This window comes from Clytia hemisphaerica, unplaced genomic scaffold, assembly GCF_902728285.1.
Source record: "Clytia hemisphaerica strain Z4C2 unplaced genomic scaffold, Clytia hemisphaerica genome assembly, whole genome shotgun sequence".
Lineage (NCBI taxonomy): Eukaryota > Metazoa > Cnidaria > Hydrozoa > Leptothecata > Clytiidae > Clytia > Clytia hemisphaerica.
Genome location: NW_027104441.1, coordinates 1,374,454 through 1,394,967, shown reverse-complemented (window position 1 = coordinate 1,394,967; position 20,514 = coordinate 1,374,454). Strand labels below are relative to the sequence as shown.

At 34.0% G+C, this 20,514-nt stretch overlaps 3 protein-coding genes across 3 annotated transcripts; 1 reads left to right on the top strand and 2 right to left on the bottom strand.

Annotated features, from left to right (window-relative positions):
• Nucleotides 1–169: 169 nt before the first annotated feature.
• LOC136820859 (YEATS domain-containing protein 4-like) lies at nucleotides 170–13,535 on the bottom strand. Its single transcript, XM_067077097.1, has 3 exons — nucleotides 13,297–13,535; nucleotides 2,008–2,145; nucleotides 170–818 (listed from the first exon to the last, which is right to left on the bottom strand). Exons 1-3 carry the CDS (start codon nucleotides 13,480–13,482, stop codon nucleotides 465–467), a joined length of 678 nt encoding a protein of 225 aa, XP_066933198.1. The 5' UTR covers nucleotides 13,483–13,535; the 3' UTR covers nucleotides 170–464.
• Nucleotides 9,164–11,913, top strand: LOC136820855 (gamma-glutamyl hydrolase A-like). The gene is made up of 3 exons (XM_067077093.1): nucleotides 9,164–9,331; nucleotides 10,246–10,878; nucleotides 11,303–11,913. Exons 1-3 carry the CDS (start codon nucleotides 9,301–9,303, stop codon nucleotides 11,572–11,574), a joined length of 936 nt encoding a protein of 311 aa, XP_066933194.1. The 5' UTR covers nucleotides 9,164–9,300; the 3' UTR covers nucleotides 11,575–11,913.
• A 268-nt stretch (nucleotides 13,536–13,803) lies between the features above and the next one.
• Nucleotides 13,804–19,203, bottom strand: LOC136820854 (RNA-binding motif protein, X-linked 2-like). The gene is made up of 5 exons (XM_067077092.1): nucleotides 19,076–19,203; nucleotides 15,666–15,775; nucleotides 15,416–15,467; nucleotides 14,978–15,107; nucleotides 13,804–14,748 (listed from the first exon to the last, which is right to left on the bottom strand). The coding sequence occupies exons 1-5, from the start codon at nucleotides 19,087–19,089 to the stop codon at nucleotides 14,044–14,046; spliced, it is 1,011 nt and encodes a 336-aa protein (XP_066933193.1). The 5' UTR covers nucleotides 19,090–19,203; the 3' UTR covers nucleotides 13,804–14,043.
• Nucleotides 19,204–20,514: the final 1,311 nt, after the last annotated feature.

The window sequence follows — 20,514 nt, the reverse complement described above, 5'->3', positions numbered from 1 at the left end:
GTAATACCCTTCAATAGTCACACGGAAAAAATAAAAATAATTTAGCAAGTCTGAAGGTGACTTCGAATCTTTGATTACAGTAGTATAGTGAAAGAGTTGATTTATCTTGTGGGTCATTAAAATGCACATGTTTTTCTAAGCGATAACGGAAAAAATGAGATCAGCGAAATAGACTTTATGGGAAATAAATAATATTCAAGTATCTTTTAAAAACTGTATAATCATTACTAATAATCAATATAGAATCCCCCAATGGCCGACTGAAGAAAGTAAAAGCTTTTTCTAGTTAAAAAATGATTGAGTCTCGACCTTAAGTGGAGACTTTCTACCTTTGTACGCGGCATCTGAAGCCAGTGCAAATATCTAAATTGGATTTTGCAATTTGAATTTCAAATTGATTCTGCAAATTGGGCGAGTACTATGAGATTAAAATAGTATGAACATAATTAACGAGAAAGCCAACTTCAAGTTTTCGCTTCTTGCTGTTTCTCAATTTTCGTGATTTCTTCTTTAATTTTCTGTATGGCATTCTTTTGTTTCTTTAATCGTTCGTTCATTTGAGAAATTTCCTCGCCAACTCTTTTCTTGGCGTGTTTCATAGAAATCAGAGTTTTTGTTTCTTTGGCTCTCCAATCCGTCTCATTTTTCTTACAAGGTAGGGTTTTACCAGCCGTTAATTGCTTATAAAGAAAGACGCTTGGGTCTTGGAAAATGATTTCATCGTAATATTCAGATACTAGTTGACCTTGTGTTCCAACGATGGGTTGATTTGCCAGTAGAGGGTTGGAGAACAGCTTCAGTAAGTGGTAGAGAGTGACCTGAAAACAAAATGGTAATAACATAACATAAAAAACAAAGTTAAAGGCTTGACCAAAACTATTATACTAAACTACTTTGAAAATAAAAAACTCACCGAAATTAATATGTAGTACAGTTAACTGAGAATCAAGTATAAATAGTAAGGGACAGAAACAATTTAAAAACTGATGTCATTAAAAAATCTATCACCAAATATCCAATTTCTTGTTTGTTTTTCTGGAATTTTCAAAACTTGACTATACAAACATGGCATTGCACAATACAAATTAATATTCAGTCAATTCATAATTCTCCATTAAGAAAATCTTCCCAAGAATGTTGATCGCTTTTAAAAGTGTGTTATTATTATGTATGGGTATGACTGGACTTGAATCACAACCATCACTTGAGCTACCTGATCTTTCGTGAATGGGTTATGACTTTTTTTGTGGAAACAGATACCCTTAACTTTGGTAAAAAAGATCCTAACTTTCGTGTTTTGTTGAGCAGTTATAAGTAATCCCAATGCACGTTTTTTTAAATAAGAACAAAATATATCAGAACTTAAGGCTTTGATGGCCAAAATGTTAAGAACAAGTTAAGAACATTTCTACAGACTCTAAAAATGGCCAATTTCTTAGGAAAATGGTCAAAAATATTCACGAAATGGTGAAATTAAGAACTAACATGTTAAGAACATTTTTAGTCTTAAAGCTCAAAAAACTAAGAACACCCGAATGCTTCAAAAATTTAGGATGTTCTTATAAAAAAACGTGTATAATGAATTTCAAAATGAATATTTACCGTTAAGCCTTTCACCTTTTTTAACATTGAGGTCTTCTTCAAAAACATAAATATGTAGACTATTAGACGTACTCTACTCCTCTAGGTGAGGTGAAAAGTATATTTGAGACGTTGTTCTATCAAAAAATCAGGGGTGACTTCATAAGAAATAATACACCTTTTTACGAAGTTAGCTTCTTCATATAAAAAGTCACCAAAATTTCGAGTAAACAAACCATCTCATTGGCTAAAAGCAAAAACAAAAAAATGTCCAGAGTAAGAGCACAGAAAGCACATTTTTCTAATACTTTGCACATTTTTTTTGTTTATGTTTTCGCTTTTAGCCAATGGGATGGCTTGTTTACTCGGTGACTTTGGTGACGTTTTATACGAAACGGCTAACCAGAAAAAGGTGTATTTACTTACAGGTCTTTCAGCAGCATCGACAAAATAAATTTTGATGATGATTTCGAATTCACCCCAACCTGTTTCCGTCACCTCATAGGGTGGTTTCGTTACCGTCCGCAATGCGTCACTGTAGCTCTCGTGAAGTTTAAACTGTACCTGAAGTTTAAAGAAGAAAATGGAATTATAAAAAAATTGAAACTTACTTTTGAACAAACACGACAAAAATGCGAAATAGTCAACAGGACTTCTTGGGTGAATTCACGGTGAAAAGCAACAATTGTACAAAATTCACGTTGGAAACTTATAAAATTTCAATTTCAATAGATTTCAGCTTTCTACGATGAACTCGCCTGAAGCAATGGAGATTTTTTCTCCTGAACTTGATCAATTTTCGTAACTGACTTACCTAATATGGTTATCACTGTTCCATAAAGAGATCTGCTTGTATTATACATAAATCATGTAGCGCTCTCCGGATACGCTAATGTATCAAAAGTCCCGAAAAGTCATTCGAATTAGACCATTATTCGATTCGAGTTGTCTAGTTAAGTTATTGCTCCGGCCTAGGAGCCTTTAATTCTCTCTTCCGACAACGGTCAAGACATTTTTTTTTTGTTTATCTAATCCGATGATCTATTCCGATTTTAAAAAACGGATTATCTGGATTCTGATAGTATTGTGATTTGATTGGCCGAAAGTATTTAGAAAAAGATGGCTGCCGAAAGTGGGCTAGCTGACTGTGTAGCGAATGGGCAAATCTCAGTGAAAAATTGATCATTTTCATCATTATTCATGATGTTTTGGACATGATTTATGAGAAGTTTGATGCATACTGGTTCTCTAACAATGTGGAAAGACTTCCAAACACACAGGCTATTGGAATTCAAAAGAAAATACTAAAATTACAACATTACAGTGCAAATTTGAAAACGATCTGAGTAGTTTTTGTGGTGTTATGTGTATGGCTGAAAATGATGTAAAATGATCCTGTTTTGTGTATTCATCATTGTTGACTGGCGACCCGTTCCTTTTGATTTTTCAAACCCGACACAGATTTTTTACAAACATAACACTATGAGAATTCAATAGAGAATACTAAAACACAATTCCTGTGTAAATTTGAACAAGATTGGAGAAATTTTCACATTGTTATGGCTGAAAATGATCGTTTTTGGACTTTATCGTAATTTCATCGCGGCTGGCGACCGTTCCTTTTGATTTTTCAAACCCGACACAGATTTTTTACAAACATATCACTATGAGAATTCAGTAAAGGATACTATTAAACACAATTCCTGTGTGAATTTGAACAAGATTGGAGAAATTTGAACAGTGTTATGGCTGAAAATGATCGTATTTGGACTTTGTCGTAATTTCATCGCGGCTGGCGACCGTTCCTTTTGATTTTTCAAACCCAACACAGATTTTTTACAAACATATCACTATGAGAATTCAGTAAAGGATACTGAAACACAATTCCTGTGTAAATTTGAACAAGATTGGAGAAATTTTCACAGTGCCAACAGTGTTATGGCTGAAAATGATCGTTTTTGGACTTTGTCGTAATTTCAACGCGGCTGGCGACCGTTCCTTTTGATTTTTCAAACCCGACACAGATTTTTTAAAATTATATCACTATGAGAATTCAGTAAAGGATACTAAAACACAATTCCTGTGTAAATTTTAACAAAATCGGAGAAATTTTCACAGTGTTATAACTGAAAATGATATTTTTTGGACTTTGTCGTAATTTCATTGGTTGGGGCGACCGTTCCTTTTGAAGATTTTTCAAACCCGAAACAGGTTTTTTCCAAATATACCACTATTTATTACATACACACTATTGTACCATTTTATTTGGATTGTCCTACTCTCCTCCACCAAGTATTATCCCAACAGAAAAAATAACGCTTAGCTAAAAGCTGTGGCCTCTACCGGGTGACCCACGAAAAAGTTCAGACGTTTCCCGATATCCTGAGGCCGAACAAATGTCCCAAAGTGCTTGGAGTTTTGATATTTAGAAAGTAGATATCCTAACTTAAAATTGTAGGGGGAAATTTGTTCGTTTTTTTGAGGTCGCTCGATTTTTTTAGTCAAAGCACTTGTTATACATTTTTGGAAAGCTAAGGGGTAGGGGAATCAAAATAACTTGGGTGCCAATTTTGTTTCGGACACTTTGGTGTGATTTTCGGACAAATATGACGGTCTCAGGCAAAAATCATAGGGTGAAAAATTAGTGAAAATTTCAGCTTGAGAAAACGGAGACCTGTTGTATATTTTTAGAAAGCTCTCAAAAAATTAAGATTAGTGATATATTGCGAGTATAGGTGATTTCAGTACCTAACTCGAGATATTGAGCTTCCAAAAGCGCAAAAACTGGACAAATCAGCTGTTTCTGGCTGAAAAACACTGAAAAACACTGTTTTTAAGGATCAATATCTCGAGTTAGGTAAAGAAATCACCTATACTCGCAATATATCACTAATCTTAATTTTTTGAGAGCTTTCCAAAAATATACAACAGGTCTCCGTTTTCTCAAGCTGAAATTTTCATTAATTTTTCACCCTATGATTTTTGCCCGAGACCGTCGTATTTGTCCGAAAATCACACAAAAGTGTCCGAATAAAAATTGGCACCCAAGTTATTTTGATTCCCCTACCCCTTAGCTTTCCAAAAATGTATAACAAGTGCTTTGACTAAAAAAATCGAGCGATTTTACAAATTTCCCCCTACTATATCACTTTTTAAATTTGACCAACTTGTTCTCTACTTATGAGCTTTTAAAGTCAAAATTCACTTTTCGGAAAGTGTAAAAAACACGTAAAAAAGAGGTATTAAATTTATGCAATCAATTAGAAAATCACTTAGAAATTGACTTATTTAGAAAATCACTTACAAATTGACTTATTTAACGAGTTTTATGACATTGATAATTAATAAACACCTTTAAAAGTAGTTTTTGTTTAAAACAAGACTAGTTTTTATAAAAAAATTGGCGCTTTTGTAGATTTTTCAGATTTTTTTCAAAAACTGTATATCAAAAACGTCTAAAAATACCAAATTTGATACCCCTTTTTTATGTGTTTTTTACACTTTCCGAAAAGTGAATTTTGACTTTAAAAGCTCATAAGTAGAGAACAAATTGGTCAAATTTAAGAAGTGATGGCTCAAATTTTAAGTTAGGATATCTACTTTCTAAATATCAAAATTCCAAGCACTTTGGGACATTTGTTCGGCCTCAAGACGTCGAGAAACGTCTGAAATTTTCGTGGGTCCACCCGGTATTTAGGCTATTTTTTGCTCCCCAAAATTTTATCCGGACAATCAAATCAACGGCGCATCATAGCTTCGCTATTGGCAAGTTTAGAAAAAAATAAATTTATAAGAACTTGGAAATATTGACTTCTAAATGTTTATCTCCTTTAGCTCCAATTTTTTAGTGGAGGATGAGTGGGCGAGGGGTGGGATTGGTTCTTGAGGCAAGAAAGTGCATGTGTAATCACTTAGAAGAGCTAAACTTCCAGCTGGTTTATTTATTCGTTAAGATTATTTCTCATACTCGCTCTGCAATAGAATTATTACTTTGCTTTCTGATCTGTTCTGATTACTAGTTTGTGGGCAACGTTCTAACACAACTAACTCAGCAAACTCATCTTTCACATCTTTTAATCTCTTTAAGCCGGAGCTTCCAGCGCAGCTGGTTTATTTCACTATTTGAAATAGAACGATATCCAGCTTTGACACACTCACGTACGTATTTCCGTCTACATTAGAATCTTATATTGTGAGTTGACCCCATACCTCTCGTGAGAGAAAGATTTGCGCGCGTCAAAATCTCCGAAAGACAAAGAGTTCATAGGAAAACAAAATGAATGTTTAGAACTCTATCTTCATATTCTTATGCCAAGGTACATTTTTTAAAGAAAATATTTCTGAACAGTTGCCTATGTAATATTAGGGTGTGTTTTTTTTGGGGGAAAAAAGTTTCTAACAGTTACCCAGTTATTATTCTAGGAATCTTTTTGGACCCTTTGAGAAAACTTTACAAAAAACACTATGCAAGATAAACATCCTTTATGATCGGAAAAATCAACAAAAAAAGGTGACGATTAAAAACAAAATACAAAATTTTGTTTATAATTTTTTACTGTCATCAATCAGAGGTTTGAAGAGGTACTTCAGTTCAATGAAGCTATCTTTTTAACGAATAACCGAGGAAAATTTTAACATGACAAACAATTTACAGAGTATGACTATTAAAAAGTATAAAAAACATTTGAGAGAAACTCCAAAATTTCATTGGGAACATTTTGGTATAGTTGAAAATGAGAAGTTTGTTTTGATCCTTTACCGTTTAAGAAAAAAAGTTTTTTAGTGTGTTTTTAGCCAATTTGGAGTTTCTAGATTTCAAAATCACCCCCCTCGGGCCAATCCATGGTTGGCCCTCACGGTGTCACGGAACTTATGCCCGCCCCAATATCAAAATACTTCCTACGGCACTGATTTTGGAGTTAACTTGACTAGTAACACGCAATTTAATTCTTCAATACTTATCATTAGACAAAAAAAAGAGAACTAGAAGTAAGCCATACACACCAACTAAATCCAGATAATACAGGGAACTTATTTTGGTGAGAACTAATTTTGAAGAATTTCGGGAAGTTTCACAATATATGTTGCTGTCTCGCCAAAAGAATTTCCTCGACAAATTCTCTTTACGATTTTCTAAAATAACACCTAATTTTGTTCGAAAACGCTGATTTCCAGGCAAAAAAGAATAACCCTGCCATTCACCAAAATCAATTTTCTAAAGGTAACATCAGTCTTTCTAAATTCTAAATCTCAGAAAACTTAAACTTTCCTACTGTCTGCTACTGCTAGTTGGTATCAAATAGTTTCTCCAAACTAACCTGTATGAGGAAATAAAGAGATGGAAGCTATAATTTCTAGTAAAAACATGATAATTGTAAATAAGCCAATAAACAAACAAGCAATTTTTTATGATGACCAATATATACATATAGGAAAACAAACACATTGATAACTTTTTAACTAAGAGAAAAGGTATTTCCTCTACAGTACTGTAATTTGAAATAAACGATACGAAAAGCCAAACATACGGATTGGTTATAGTGGTAATAAACTACAAAAAGGCGTGGCTTGTTTAGAAGCCTGTCTTCGCTCGGCTTCGAGAATAGATAAAAAATCATCAAGAAAGAAAGTATATAGTACATTGAAAACAATTAAGAATGAAAACATATTGTTTTAAATACAGTTGACGCTCTCTAATTCGACGTTCTACTATTCCATAGGCTCCCTTAGGCTCTTACGCTTTATTATTTGATGAAATTAAAGTCCCCGTTAACAAGAAACTCTCATAAACGACGCTCCCTTATTCGATGAAAATCCAATTCCCCTTGAAGATCGAATTAGAGAGCGTCAACTATAACAAAAAGGAAGATGAAATCCAGAAAGCAACCCTCTAAATAAAAACCTATCAACAAAAAGAGAATATTTCTCTCCTCATACAATCAAAATACTTTCAATACATTTTGTTACCACTTTAAAAAACAAATTCCCTTTTATTCTGTTACTCTCCTCTCTCCGTTTTTTCTGATGCTGTTTCTTTGTGTCGAATATGACACTTTTTGAGGTCAGATTTCCTCGCAACAGTGTCAGGTGAGCCACTTTTATAAAACACGAGAGAGGAAATCGCAAAACGAAGCATATTTTTCTCCTTTTCCCCTAAAACCCATCACCCCTTTTACTTTAACCTTTTTCTTTCTCAAAAGTATGGAGTTTTTTAAGAAGTTGGTAATCTAGAACTTTATCAAGATAAAAAACATCCGTTCATGCCACTCGCACTAAAGGTCTTCTTGTAATACAAATTCAAATGAAAATATAATGCATATGAACGGGAAGGCCAATGAGGAAAATATTTCCGATTTTTCCGGATTCGTTGTGAAAGTAAAGAAAAGCTGGCTTTAAAAGGAAAAATTAATACTAAAACTATTGGGCCATTCCATTTTGTATCCATACAGGGAAGTGGACGAACATTTCCAAAGGGTAATCCAAGAACAGTTTCAAGGGCACTCCCTTTTTCATTTTTCCAAGGGGGTAAAAAGTTATTCTCGAATTTCCAGAGGATAAAAGACTGATTTTAGTTCGTCCACCCTCACTTCAAGGTAATTTTTACAAGGGTATTTTTGCAAATTTTGCCATTTCCCAGTTTCTACACATTTTCAATAATTTGTTTTTGACTTGAAAAGGTTCGTACACCCCCTGTATGGTTTTTAATGGAACAGCCCATTCTCATCTGTACACGACCTGACAGAAACGCATTAAGATAAAAATAAATAAGTGTAGGTGCAGGTTCTTAAAGTCAAAACAACATGGACAACGACTTTCCCTCGTTTCCTTTCCCCCACTTTCATTTTGAACAATGTCCGGGCAAGTGGTGTTACTTCCTCGCTAGTTGAAATCTCTGTTGATTCTTTATCCATGAAAGAGTCGTACAAGTTAATTTTCCATATTTTGGCTAAAGGCTAATGGCCCCATAACTTTGAGCAATAAATTGGACAAATGCATGAATTTTGGGTGATTGTACGTTACCTTGGGGAAAATTACTGTCTCATGTAATAACGTGCTCCAAAATTGCCGAACCGACATTGCAGACAGAAACATGAATATGTCATTGAATATGTTTCACACTTTTTTTTATAAGAACCAGTAAATTTTTGTTGAGGCTCGACTGTTCTTATTTGTTGGCACAATGCATATTTTTTAAATTGTTCTTATTTTTTCGACAACAATTTTTAGTCTCCTTGTTCTCATAAAGATTGTTCTTATAAGAAAGAGTGTACGTGAAAAAATAATAATAAAGTGCAGAATAGATAGATCTGGATGGAAGGGTAGGAGAAATAAAGCGCACCTTTTGGTTTACGCATTTGATTTTATACAGACTGAAGGTAAATTAAATTGATTTGAAATGAATAGTCTTTGAACCATGTTCGGAATGAATACCAGTATATATTGAAACTTATGAATGGAATGCGATAGATTTTAGTAATGAAATAGAAAAACACTGTTAAATAATTAAACTTGATTTTATCAAATCGTTAAACATAAAGAAAAGGACGCAAGGAAGAAACTGTTAAAAAAAACTGAACACAGATGCACAGAGAAAACTGTAAAAGAAGAAAATCTGAGACATAGACTGTGATAACAGATCAGTATAGTAAAATTCATTGAGGTACTGCGACGCGACAAACACTTTTTCTGAGAATTCCGTTTATAATATTTTGAAAGAAAATGGCACAGCAACAACAACAGGTTAAACCATGTAAGTAGGTGTCATTAAAACTTCATTTTCAAGATAAATGAGGTGTATGAAAAACACTCACCTAGGTAGTTTTATTCAAATTTTAGAATGGCGGCCTTAGATCCACAACCTGAAACTTATTTGACCTTCAAGAGACTTTGCATAGGATGGGTCCTTAGAGTAACGAAAACGCATAAAGAATTCTACTAGTGCTAAGACAATAATACTTTCACTGGGAAAGTAGACTAGCCTTATTGGATAAGGCAAGGCAATAAAACCGAAATTAGTCTGTGCTACTCTTCATTGAAGAGAACTTATCATGTTAAGTTTTATTTAATTTGAAAAAATAGTACCCTAATTTAACTTGACCTTCAAGCGAGATGAAAATGTATCCATAACCAAAAAACACAGATTAGAAAATATTCTACAGTACTGAGATATTCACAAAACTTTCAAGTTTCACTGATGAAGTCCGACTAGCCTTGTCGGACACGGCAAAATACAAAAAGACTAAACTGTTTTTCCACGCGTAGTAGCGTTGTTTGTTACTGTAGGCACTGTTCCGTGCCTACTTTCAGCACACGAACAAACTCGCGAAGAGACTTGACTTTACTCGAATCAAAAATTGCACATTTTTCTTAAAATAGCACTTCACTCCAATGTTTATCAACGATTTAATATGTGTACAAGAAAAAAATTTAATTACAATAGTTTCCTTTATATTCTTGTAAACTTTTTGAAGCTCTGATCCTGATCATCGAGCACTCTTCGATGGAATCATCTACCACTTACTGATATCAAAAGTTGGTCCTGGCAAGACACAATCTCACTTAATGAAAACAGACGGTAGATTTTTTGAACTATAAAAATCGCCTACATCATAAAACTCATCATACCAGAGATAACTCTCCCTTTCCTCTTTTGTCTCATTTCAGCCTTAAAAGACGCAACAAACAACAGACCAGTGATCGCAGTTCTTGCCCAACTTGATAAATCCGACAAAAAGGGCCGGTCCTATATCGCCGCATCGTACATCAAATACCTTGAATCAGGCGGCGCCCGCGTGGTGCCCGTACCCGTCAGCGCGACCGAGCAACAAGTCGACGAAATCTTTAATGGTGTAAATGGAGTCTTATTTCCAGGTGGTGGAGTTAAATGGGACGCTGGTAAACCAGACTACTACAGTCACGCTATTCGATTTATGGACAAAGCTAAAACAGCCAATGACAACGGAGATTTTTTCCCTGTCTGGGGTACATGTTTAGGCTTTGAAACACTCCATGTGATCGAAGGTGGGGAAGACCCTGATATTTTAACCCATGGATATCAGGCTGAAGATATCAGTATAGCTTTGGATTTCAAAGAAAATCCAAGGGGTACTAAAATCTTCAAAGATTGCCCTGAAGACATTTCAACAGCTTTGGCAAAAGAGAAGATCACATACAACCATCATCAAGCAGGAGTCTCACCAGACACGTATAAATCCAACACCAACCTGAGTGGCTTCTTCAATATCGTGTCCACGAACAAAGATTTGGCTGGAAAATTATTTGTCTCTACTGTTGAAGGTAAGATAGATTTAGTTGAATCTTCACAAACATCTTCCAAATAGACCTTTTCAAAAATTACGTCACGAACATCACTTGCCTTGTATTCAAACAATACCAAAGTGATTATGTCCCTCGAGACATTGAATAATTTTTTATGAATAGAAAGTAGTTTTAATGAAATCCGCTGGGAGTTAATTACCATGGCAATAATCGCGAAACGAGGCAAGTGATGTTCGTAACATAATTTATTTTAAGGTCTATTGACTTAGAGTCAGTTTTATTCTTTTACCCTATAACAGAACGTACAAAAATCCAGCATGTATTAGAAGTTGTAAAATTTATCACGTGATCATTTGTAACACAGTTGGCATCGAACTCTGGCCTTCCAGACGGATGTGAACTAGTCATATGACATGAAACTTGCTACTATTTCCTTTTTCAGCCAAGAATTATCCAATTTATGGCACACAGTGGCACCCTGAGAAAAACAACTTCGAATTCAACACGAACCTAGAAATTTGCCACACTTCGATTGCTGTACTTATGACTCAATACATGTCGAACTTCTTTGTTAATCAAGCACGAAAAAATCAACATGAATTCGTCAGTGAAGAAAGGCTTCAAGAATTACTAATCTATAATTACAGCCCTGTTTACACTGGGAAAACAGATGGCGCTCATAAAAACTTTGAACAATGTTACATGTTTGACTGAACAAAGATCTGCTTTCGCTGAGACATTATTTTTGGAACTCGTAATTTCTAGTGAAAACAATAACAAACAACATTTCTTTGAAAAATCAATGTAATACAGCAGATTCTCGCTAATTCAAACTTTTCTATAAATAAAACTAATTCTCGATTCTCGTAAAAGGAAAAACCCTCCTAAAGCGCTCTGTACATTGTGCAATTCGACTAAGTAAAATTTCTAGCTTGACTTCGAATTAGTCAGAGTTAATTAAAGGACTTTGTTCTAACCAGTATGGTGACAATCTTTTCAAGACTCGAGGTATAAAATTGTATACGAAAATTTGAACAGTAGAGAAAAGTAATATTCAGATTAAATTTTTGGCTTTTAAAGTGATCAAATCAACCTTCCTAGCTTCTCAGGTGGGAAACTAACCATTGGCCATACTATTGTTATAAGATATGCTGGCAATGCTTGGTCATATTTCCCATCATTGCCTTCTTAAACAATGCAAAGGTATCACTTAGAACGTTTTTCCTTTGATGATCTTCCCACTTTTCTTCAAAAATACCGGGTGCGCCACAAAAAAGTTTCTCTCTTTAAAACTGATTTTCGAGAAATCTAAAAATTTGAAAAAAACCCATTTCTTTTCCATTGGAAAGAAAATTTTGATGGGTCATTTATTAAATTCGGTTAATGAGATCGAAAGTTATGCTCAATTGAATAAAAAAGTTACTTTCTGAAAGTGCGCAAACACGTTAAAAATTGACCTATCAAATTAAACAGAAGTGTATGATTACATGATGCATCACTATTTTCGTTTCAGTCATTAAAAATGATAATTAGCTGTCTAAATGACCTTTTGGTATATACCTTCGAGGTACATCCAGCCTTACATAGACTTTGTTCAGTCTAGAACCAAAAATCTGATGAAAATTTCAGTGAGAGTAAATTAAAATGATTTTGACGAAGATTTTAAACCCTTTAAAACCCATCAGTTTCAAAATTTATGTGTTTAATTACTGAAAAATGCTCTTAATCATGTGAAGGCTATTGCGATTGCAAAATTTAAAATAAAATTTGATAGGTCGATTTCTAACGTTTTCGGCCTCTTTCTGAAGTAACTTTTTTTATTTAATTAAGCATAACTTTTGATCTAAAGAATCAAATTTAATAAATGACCGATCAAAATTTAAGTTTATCTTTCTTCTTTCCAATGAAATAGGAATGTGGTTCTTTTAAAATTTTTAGATTTCGAGAAATTCAGTTTCAAAGAGAGAAACTTTTTTGTGGCGCACCCGGTACAATAACACTATTTCCTAAAAAAAAGAAAAACTTCCCTCGCATTGAACAATGAATGCAAGCAAGATAGTCCTTAGAGAATATAAGAACAATTCTCTATCAAAAATACAAAAAATGACCCTCCTTCATGACGATAAAATGTTTCTCCTTTAGAGAAAACAGAAATGAACTGCAAAATAAAGACTCGAGTAAGAAATACAAAAATGATTTTCCCTCGTGAAGAACAAAATCACCAATTCATAACTACACAAAGATTATTTCCTTTATAAATACATCTTGACAAAAGTTTATTAGACACTCCCCACTTTTCAGACTCTTAAAGGTTCGTTAATAAGGCTCTTCTTCTGACCATCTACCGTTCTATGTAGATCTTTCACTTATTTCACTAATAGCTCATGAATTTTGAAAGAAATTTCGAAATAATAAAGAACAAAAATAACCACCAACCTTTTTGATATACGTTGACATATCTTCTTTTTCGTCAAACGGTTTCACGTAGACGGACCACGTATGTGTGTGTCCGTCTGTCTCTCGTTTCTTTCCAAAATATTTGGATTCATTGCCAAAGACTATGGGTTTAATCACACTCTTGCCTTTTGCACGTGCACTTTCGACCGGTGAAAGGTCAGCCATTTTGAATTTGAATTCGTCTATATAAATTTTTCTATTTTACATTTTTTTCTTCTAAATGAAAGAAATATTTATAGTCATTGATGTAGAGCCCCGACAAATTGGAAATTATCAGAATTTGGAAAGCCCAAAGTGCGTACGTTTTTAGTCTTTTATGTGAAAAATCAGCGTTAATAGACAAATTATTTTGAGAATAAGGTTCACATACACGGTACCGATAAAAAAGACTACCCACTATATTGTGAACAGACTTATACTAACACACTGGACCATAAACTAAACCGATTTTTCAGAATAAAAATAAATCATTCCAAAAAAAAGATATACATTTACACGTTAGTTTTTTTTATCATTCTCAGTCAGTCAAGAAACAGTTAAATCCCTTAAGATATGGAAGAATTTCTGTTGGAATCAAAGTCAAAACCACAGCCTTTTTGATTTTAAAAATTTAAATATAATACACATAATCTTTCTATGTATAACATACAAAATCTTGCCAGATAGGATTTAGTCTGACGATCAAACGTTATTTCCAGTTATTTCCTCCAAAACGAAGATTTTAAATCACCTTCTACCTCGATCTCGACCTACAGGTGATCGACTCCTTCTCCGTTTATCAGGCGATGGTGATCTTTTACTATTTCTATCTCTCATTCTCCTATCACTTGGTGAAAGTGATCGTGAATCGTGTCTTCCTTTTCGTACAGGGGATGGTGAGCGGAAATCGTGTCTTTTCTTCCCCGAGGGTGATGGTGAAGCGTGTCTTTTCTTTTGTGAGATAGGTGGGGAATCATCACGTGATCTATCTCTATGATATTTCTTGTATGAGGAACTTGATTCGTTTTTGCGTGCATCCTTATGATGTCCCTCTCTATGTTGTCTTTCAGGCGAAACAGACCGAGATTTATCCCTCTTGGACCTTTCTTTATCTAAAGAATCATCCCTTAATCTGTCTTTATGGTATTTCTTATAAGGTGAGCTTAGATCATCTCGTTTCTTTTCACCATTTGATTTGTCATTATATCTCTGCTCATCGTCTCTGTCAGCTCCTTTCTTCAGTTTCTTATTCTTTTTCTTCTCTTTCTTCTTTTTCTTTTTCTCAAGTTTATAGTCCGATAACCCTTCGTCACTTGACGGGGCCGGTGAAGGCGTCTTGGGTGCACACCCTGTTTCTATTTTGTCTTTATATTTTCCATCTTCACCCTTCTCGTCACTCTTTGGGATGCGATATTCTGAAACGTGATCTACTCGAATGGTTCTCCCACCAAGCTATTGGAATTTCAAAGAAAAATTAAATAAAGATAAGTATTTTTCTGTTGCAGATTAATTTTATGTAAAAGTTGTGTCAATTGGGATAAAAATGGAAGACAAACATTGTAACAGATAAACAACTCTAAAGCAATTTTCATCATTTTTCTTTTTAAACTTGGATAAGTTAAATTCACTCATTTTGGTACAGATAAACAAACCATAGACTTATGAACAAACCAAAAGCAACCTTTATGCCATTTAAATTATCAACGGCCAATATCGTGCTTCTTTGATCTTCATAACAAATAAAACCATATCCTTTGATTTTGCCAGTCTTTTTATCCCTCACCATATTAATGTTAACAATTTCCCCATACCTAAAACAAAGAGGTTTTGCAAAATAAAGTCAATACCAGATTGAGGTTTCTATTCAATGATATCAGATGATGAACCATTCCTTGGCTTGACTCATCCGTGAGGTGAAGCATTCCAATCACTGGATTTCTAAGAATGCCGCAGAAAATTGACATAAATTTATTATCACTATGCAAAAATATTATCAATATCTGAGAAGAATGACGAAAAACGATTTTCAGGAATACTAAAAAAGCATCAACATACATAACTCTTTCGAATTGCTACTTATACTCATTATACACATTTTATTTGAGGGAATGAAACTTACTGAGAAAACACGCACAAAACGTCACCTTCCGTCAAGTCATATGGCAGGCCCCCTAAAATTGTAAATAAAACATTTTCGAGAAAAGATTCCATATCCAAAATATGTCTAGTTCAAGCAAGTAATATCACAACACATTTTTAGTTCATTAGTCCATCGCATTGAATGATGCATTCTGGGTAATAACCATACCTAAAGATTTTAGAGCATTAGTAAGAGTTGGTTTTTCTGGATGCTACTGAGAGGGATATACCTATAAAAATGTAGGCACTATCTTTGTATTGAGAGTGCCAGGTTTTGGTGTGGTCAAAAATCCCATTTTTCAAATCTTGCTCATTCAATTTCTTCACGTTTCGTACATTTCTAAATAACAAGAATGTAAACAGATGTCATATTCATTAAATGGATTGAAAGCACCAAGTATTTTTCTAAATTTTGAAAATTGAAAGATCACCTAAATTTGCAATTTTGTCAAAATTGACGACAAGTCAATGGAAGTATTGAAAGTGCCAAGTATTTTTCTAAATTTTGAAAATTAAAAAAATGAGAAATTTCATGAATTTCAAAACTTGAAAATTGAAAGATCACCTAAATTTGCAATTCTGTCAAATTTGATGACAAGGTCCTTGTATCAAAAGTGGCAAAGCAATTATTGATGATTTCAAACTTTAGTCTTTATGCTTGTATCGAAATTTGAAAATCAAATGTATGAATTTAGTTAAAGTATCCGGATGTTAGGGAGAGTTTAACGGTATGATTGATGGGATCAAAATCATCCTCAACTAAACTATCCTATGAAAGTCGCATCCTTATCACAATTTGCTTAAAATGGTTTAACAGATAATGTTTTAGTCAAAAGCAGAGCCTTTAAATGTTACCCCTTTATGGTGTGGTCAAGAGTTTTATTGTCCTGGCATTTTAGGGTAGGGCAGAACTTCCAAATGTGTGTTAATTCCACGGAAGGCTACAAAATACAAACGACACAACATTTGTAAACTACATGCTTTATAGACTTGGATTAAAAACAAATAATTGAGTTGGCACTTTTGATACCAAGGTCTGGACATTTTCCAATTTCATACCTTCAAATTTCAAAATAACAAAAAACTCAATTTTCGAAATTTTGAAAAATACTTGGCACTTTTGATACTTCCTTTGAAAATGCTGGTGTGTTTAAACCCTTTTGTCGGCTTGGGAAATACCGTGTGTTTCCATTTCAAGTTATCAATATGCAAGGAATAATAAAACATCAAAGAGAAAAGTCGTAAAAAATGATTGGGGATTTACGAAACTCAAAATTAAGTTTACAAGTTTCATAATTTTTTGGCCCCTATTCTAACACACTTTGTAATAAACGCCACAGTAGCAATACTACACTTTTTAATACCAAAAGCTGGCCCACTTTGTAATAAAATATAAATTTAAATGCCATAAAAGCCCTGTAAATTGCTTCACTATACACTTAAAACAGAGAAAACTGAAGATTTTGATTCAAATTCTCAGACTTTTAAGTAAACAAAATAAACTGGGTTCAGTTCTAAATACTTAAAAATGCTAAATAATGAAAAATCTTACTGTCTTAATCATGGGCTGATTACAGTTACATTTATCATAGAGAAGTCATAACCCTGGTTTTTGTAATTTCCCTGATACAAACAAAGAAAAAGCTTTACATGGATGGCTGAAGAAAAAATAATTAATTGACTTTTTTAACCAATCAAATCTTAAAATATTGTAGTTATCAAACGTTTTGACTGAAAGAAAAAAAGACACCGAATGTTTTAACTTTCATAATAAAAATACCCCCTTCTCACAGACCCACTGGGACCCCTTCCCACTGGAAAAATTGGCCCAAATATCGTCCCCAGTGGAAAATTTTACTCCAAATTTTATCCCCACTAAAAATAATTGAATAAACCAATCCTCAGTCAATGCAAAATATTATTTTATTTTTCCCATCCCCACTGAATTTTCTGACTTGAAAACAATAGATTTTAAATCCCCACTCATAAAAATTATGGTTATAATAATCCCCATTGAGTTTCAATCCATTATTTTTACCCCCTACTGGCTGAAAAAATCCTGTCAGGTCTGTAAGAAGGGGGTGTATAAAAAGGAAAATTTATAAAAACCCATTGCCCCAAAAAAAGATCTGAACCGAACGTCTGCCCTAACTGATTTTCCAGGTACGTCACACGTGCGTTTGCGTAGGGTAAAATGGCGAAATGCGAAAATTGAATTTGGCAAAAAAAATTTGAAAAATGACCCTACAAGATTTGACTATATCTTTATATTCCATGAAGAGATTACTTTCAAATAAAAAATGTATTAACAATGAATGGGTAAGCTATCTAGAAATCCAAACATAAATTGCATAGTTTTTACCAAAAAATAGCACTTTAGGATCAGAAACAGTCAAAAACCAGCTTTTTCCAATTTTCTTCGAGTTACAGGAATTAATTCCTTGTTTGTTTTGATCTGAAATTTTCAGTAGGGGTGGCCAGCATGGTTCCCTTGCTCATATCAGGGGGGCCCGAGACGGGGGTAAGAGAATTAAAGTTTCTGAGTAAAATCTTAATTATCACCCAAAAAAGTGCCTTTTTTACGTCTTTTAAATAGATTGGCCCAGCCTTATCCCTCTTTCAGTAAAGCTTCCTATACCTTTTGTCCTTCAGAAAAACCAAAAATATTGGCCTTAATTGCTTGCTTTCAGTTCCTGTAGCCAGTAGTGTGACCCCCTGTATTTCTATTTGTGGCCCCTGTATTTCGCGCGGGTTTTTTAATAGAGATGTCACATGACTCAAATCCCGCAGTCTTATTGGTCTAGAGAAAGCGAAAGTGAAATTACGCGATCTGATTGGATGAAAAAAGACCGCGGGAGCTGGAAACGAATGGAATTCTCTAGAATTCTCATTTGAAAACAAGATGGCGGCGAGAAAAGCACGTCTTTTGCTTTGGACAAAAGGTTGTAAATTCTCGTTGATTTTAAGGTTTTATCTTATCTTATCTCATTTACTTTAATTAGTAGAGGCTTCTTCAATGTTTGGGGAAGGTAAGTCTATAAAAGTTAACTGTTTTTTGGTGGAAAAAAGTGTTTAAAAAAGCATTTTTTGTGCTCAAGGTTTATTTTTCTTCGCAAATTTTTGTCTTCAATCTTAAATAGACGAACGACTATTTGACTGATGGTTATGATTTTTTCACAGAACATAGTAAAACTATTCATGAACTTAGACCTCTTTACAGAATTTCAAAAAATCTGTTAGTTCTGGAGATATATTGAAAAGTTTAGACATGGGTAGTTCGCGTTCGTGTTTCGCGTTCCCAAACCAAACGTGGTCAGACAACTTCACCTACATACACCTACATTTTTCTAACTAAAACCTTTGTTTCAACAGTTTTGAAATCTTAGAAAAAAGACTGCGTTCGACAATCGAATTTAAATCGGTCGATTGCGTTCGATTTGGTTCGACTGGTTCAGGAAAGAGAAAAGAGGCAAGTCTAGCCTAGCCTCATTGTTAGATATCAGGGGATATCAAAAGAATGTGAGAGCCTAAGAGCAAAAAACAAAAAACACGGTATTTCCAATGTTTGTTTGGAAAAAAGTATTGTGTCAGAATCGCTTAATAACATTAAATCTTTTGTCTAAATACAATATCGACTTACGTGAGAGGATTCATAATCAATGTGACAGGAAATTGCTTAAAACATTAAAAGAAATATATATTATAACAATGATAACAATGAGTCTTTAAAAATTCTCTTGCACGCTTCTCTCGCCTTCTTGCTTGGAAAGTGATATATACTATCCGTAGATCTAACACGATTTTTTTTCCTATCCGTAATTCCGTTTTCAGGGGGTATTGGGTCATTAACAGTTAGGTAGGGTCAGGGTTGCTAGTAACGGCTTGTCACTGTGCCGGGTGCATACTCGGCGCCTTGGGCCCCGCAGGGTTGCTAGTAACGGCTCGAATTTCAGTCAGGTTAAAAAAGGGGTACTTTTACCCATATTATAATAACATTACCCCCGTCTTTTTTGTCATTCTATAAGTATTTCCAAATTTTGAATTCTGCTGTACGAGTGTGGCTCAACGGATAGCGTGTTGGCTTCCGAATCCGAAGGTCTTTCTTTGGTGGTGGTTCGAATCCGACCCGGTGCGATGATTTGATTGGTCGAAAAATGATTGACAGGTATCAAAACTTAGTCAGAAATGAGAAACTAAGTCTCAAACAGTCAGTAGAAGCAAAGATACAGAAGAAAGATAGGAAAGGAAAAGGAGTAGAAGGAGTGTTAGATATACGGATAGTAGTTATCACCTACCTTCTTGCGGAATTCTTGCTTGTGCCAATTTTTGAACTTTTTACTACAGACCATCCGTTTTGCGTTCAACTGAAACTTTCAGTCAAAATAAGCCGTATATATATAAAAGTTGCGAAGCGATCCAGAGCCTCCTCGATTCGCAAGTTGCAAGCAAAAAATTTAAGACATACAAACACTGTATATTCAATGGCATTTGTGAAGTTTTACTTACTTTTCCGAATATCCTATCATTCGCAAAAATTTTATAGTCCCTCTCTATAAAAATGACATCTGTAGATTCTCTCATTGATGAAAAATGAAGCTTCAACCGTTCTATTTTTCATTTTCTAGAATAAATAGCAAAAAGTTTAAAGAAGCAACAAAATAAGAAAAGTAAGATGAAAACACAACAGTAACACATTCAGGGCATTTTGAATTTAAAAAAATAAAAAACAAACTGTACCCTTATAATCATAAAGGTTGGTGAGTCCAGTCAAAACACAGATTTGATCTGTAGCGTCACGCTTCACCTTCACAAATAATTTCATAATAAAAAAAAGTCATTTTGCATTATCATAATTACTAATAATGTTAAAAAAAGGAAAAAACTTTCAAAACAGGACAAAGTAATTTCATATGATCATAATTTCCAACAGATTGCAAGAAGGGAAAAAAATCTTATGGGAAACATTTTTGTAATCTGAAAGAATGTGCAAAGGGAAAAAAACGTATGTGGAAGAAAACTTCAAGTCGACAACAAAAGTTTCCCATACTGTCGGGTACCTAATACCGCAAGTTGGTCTAA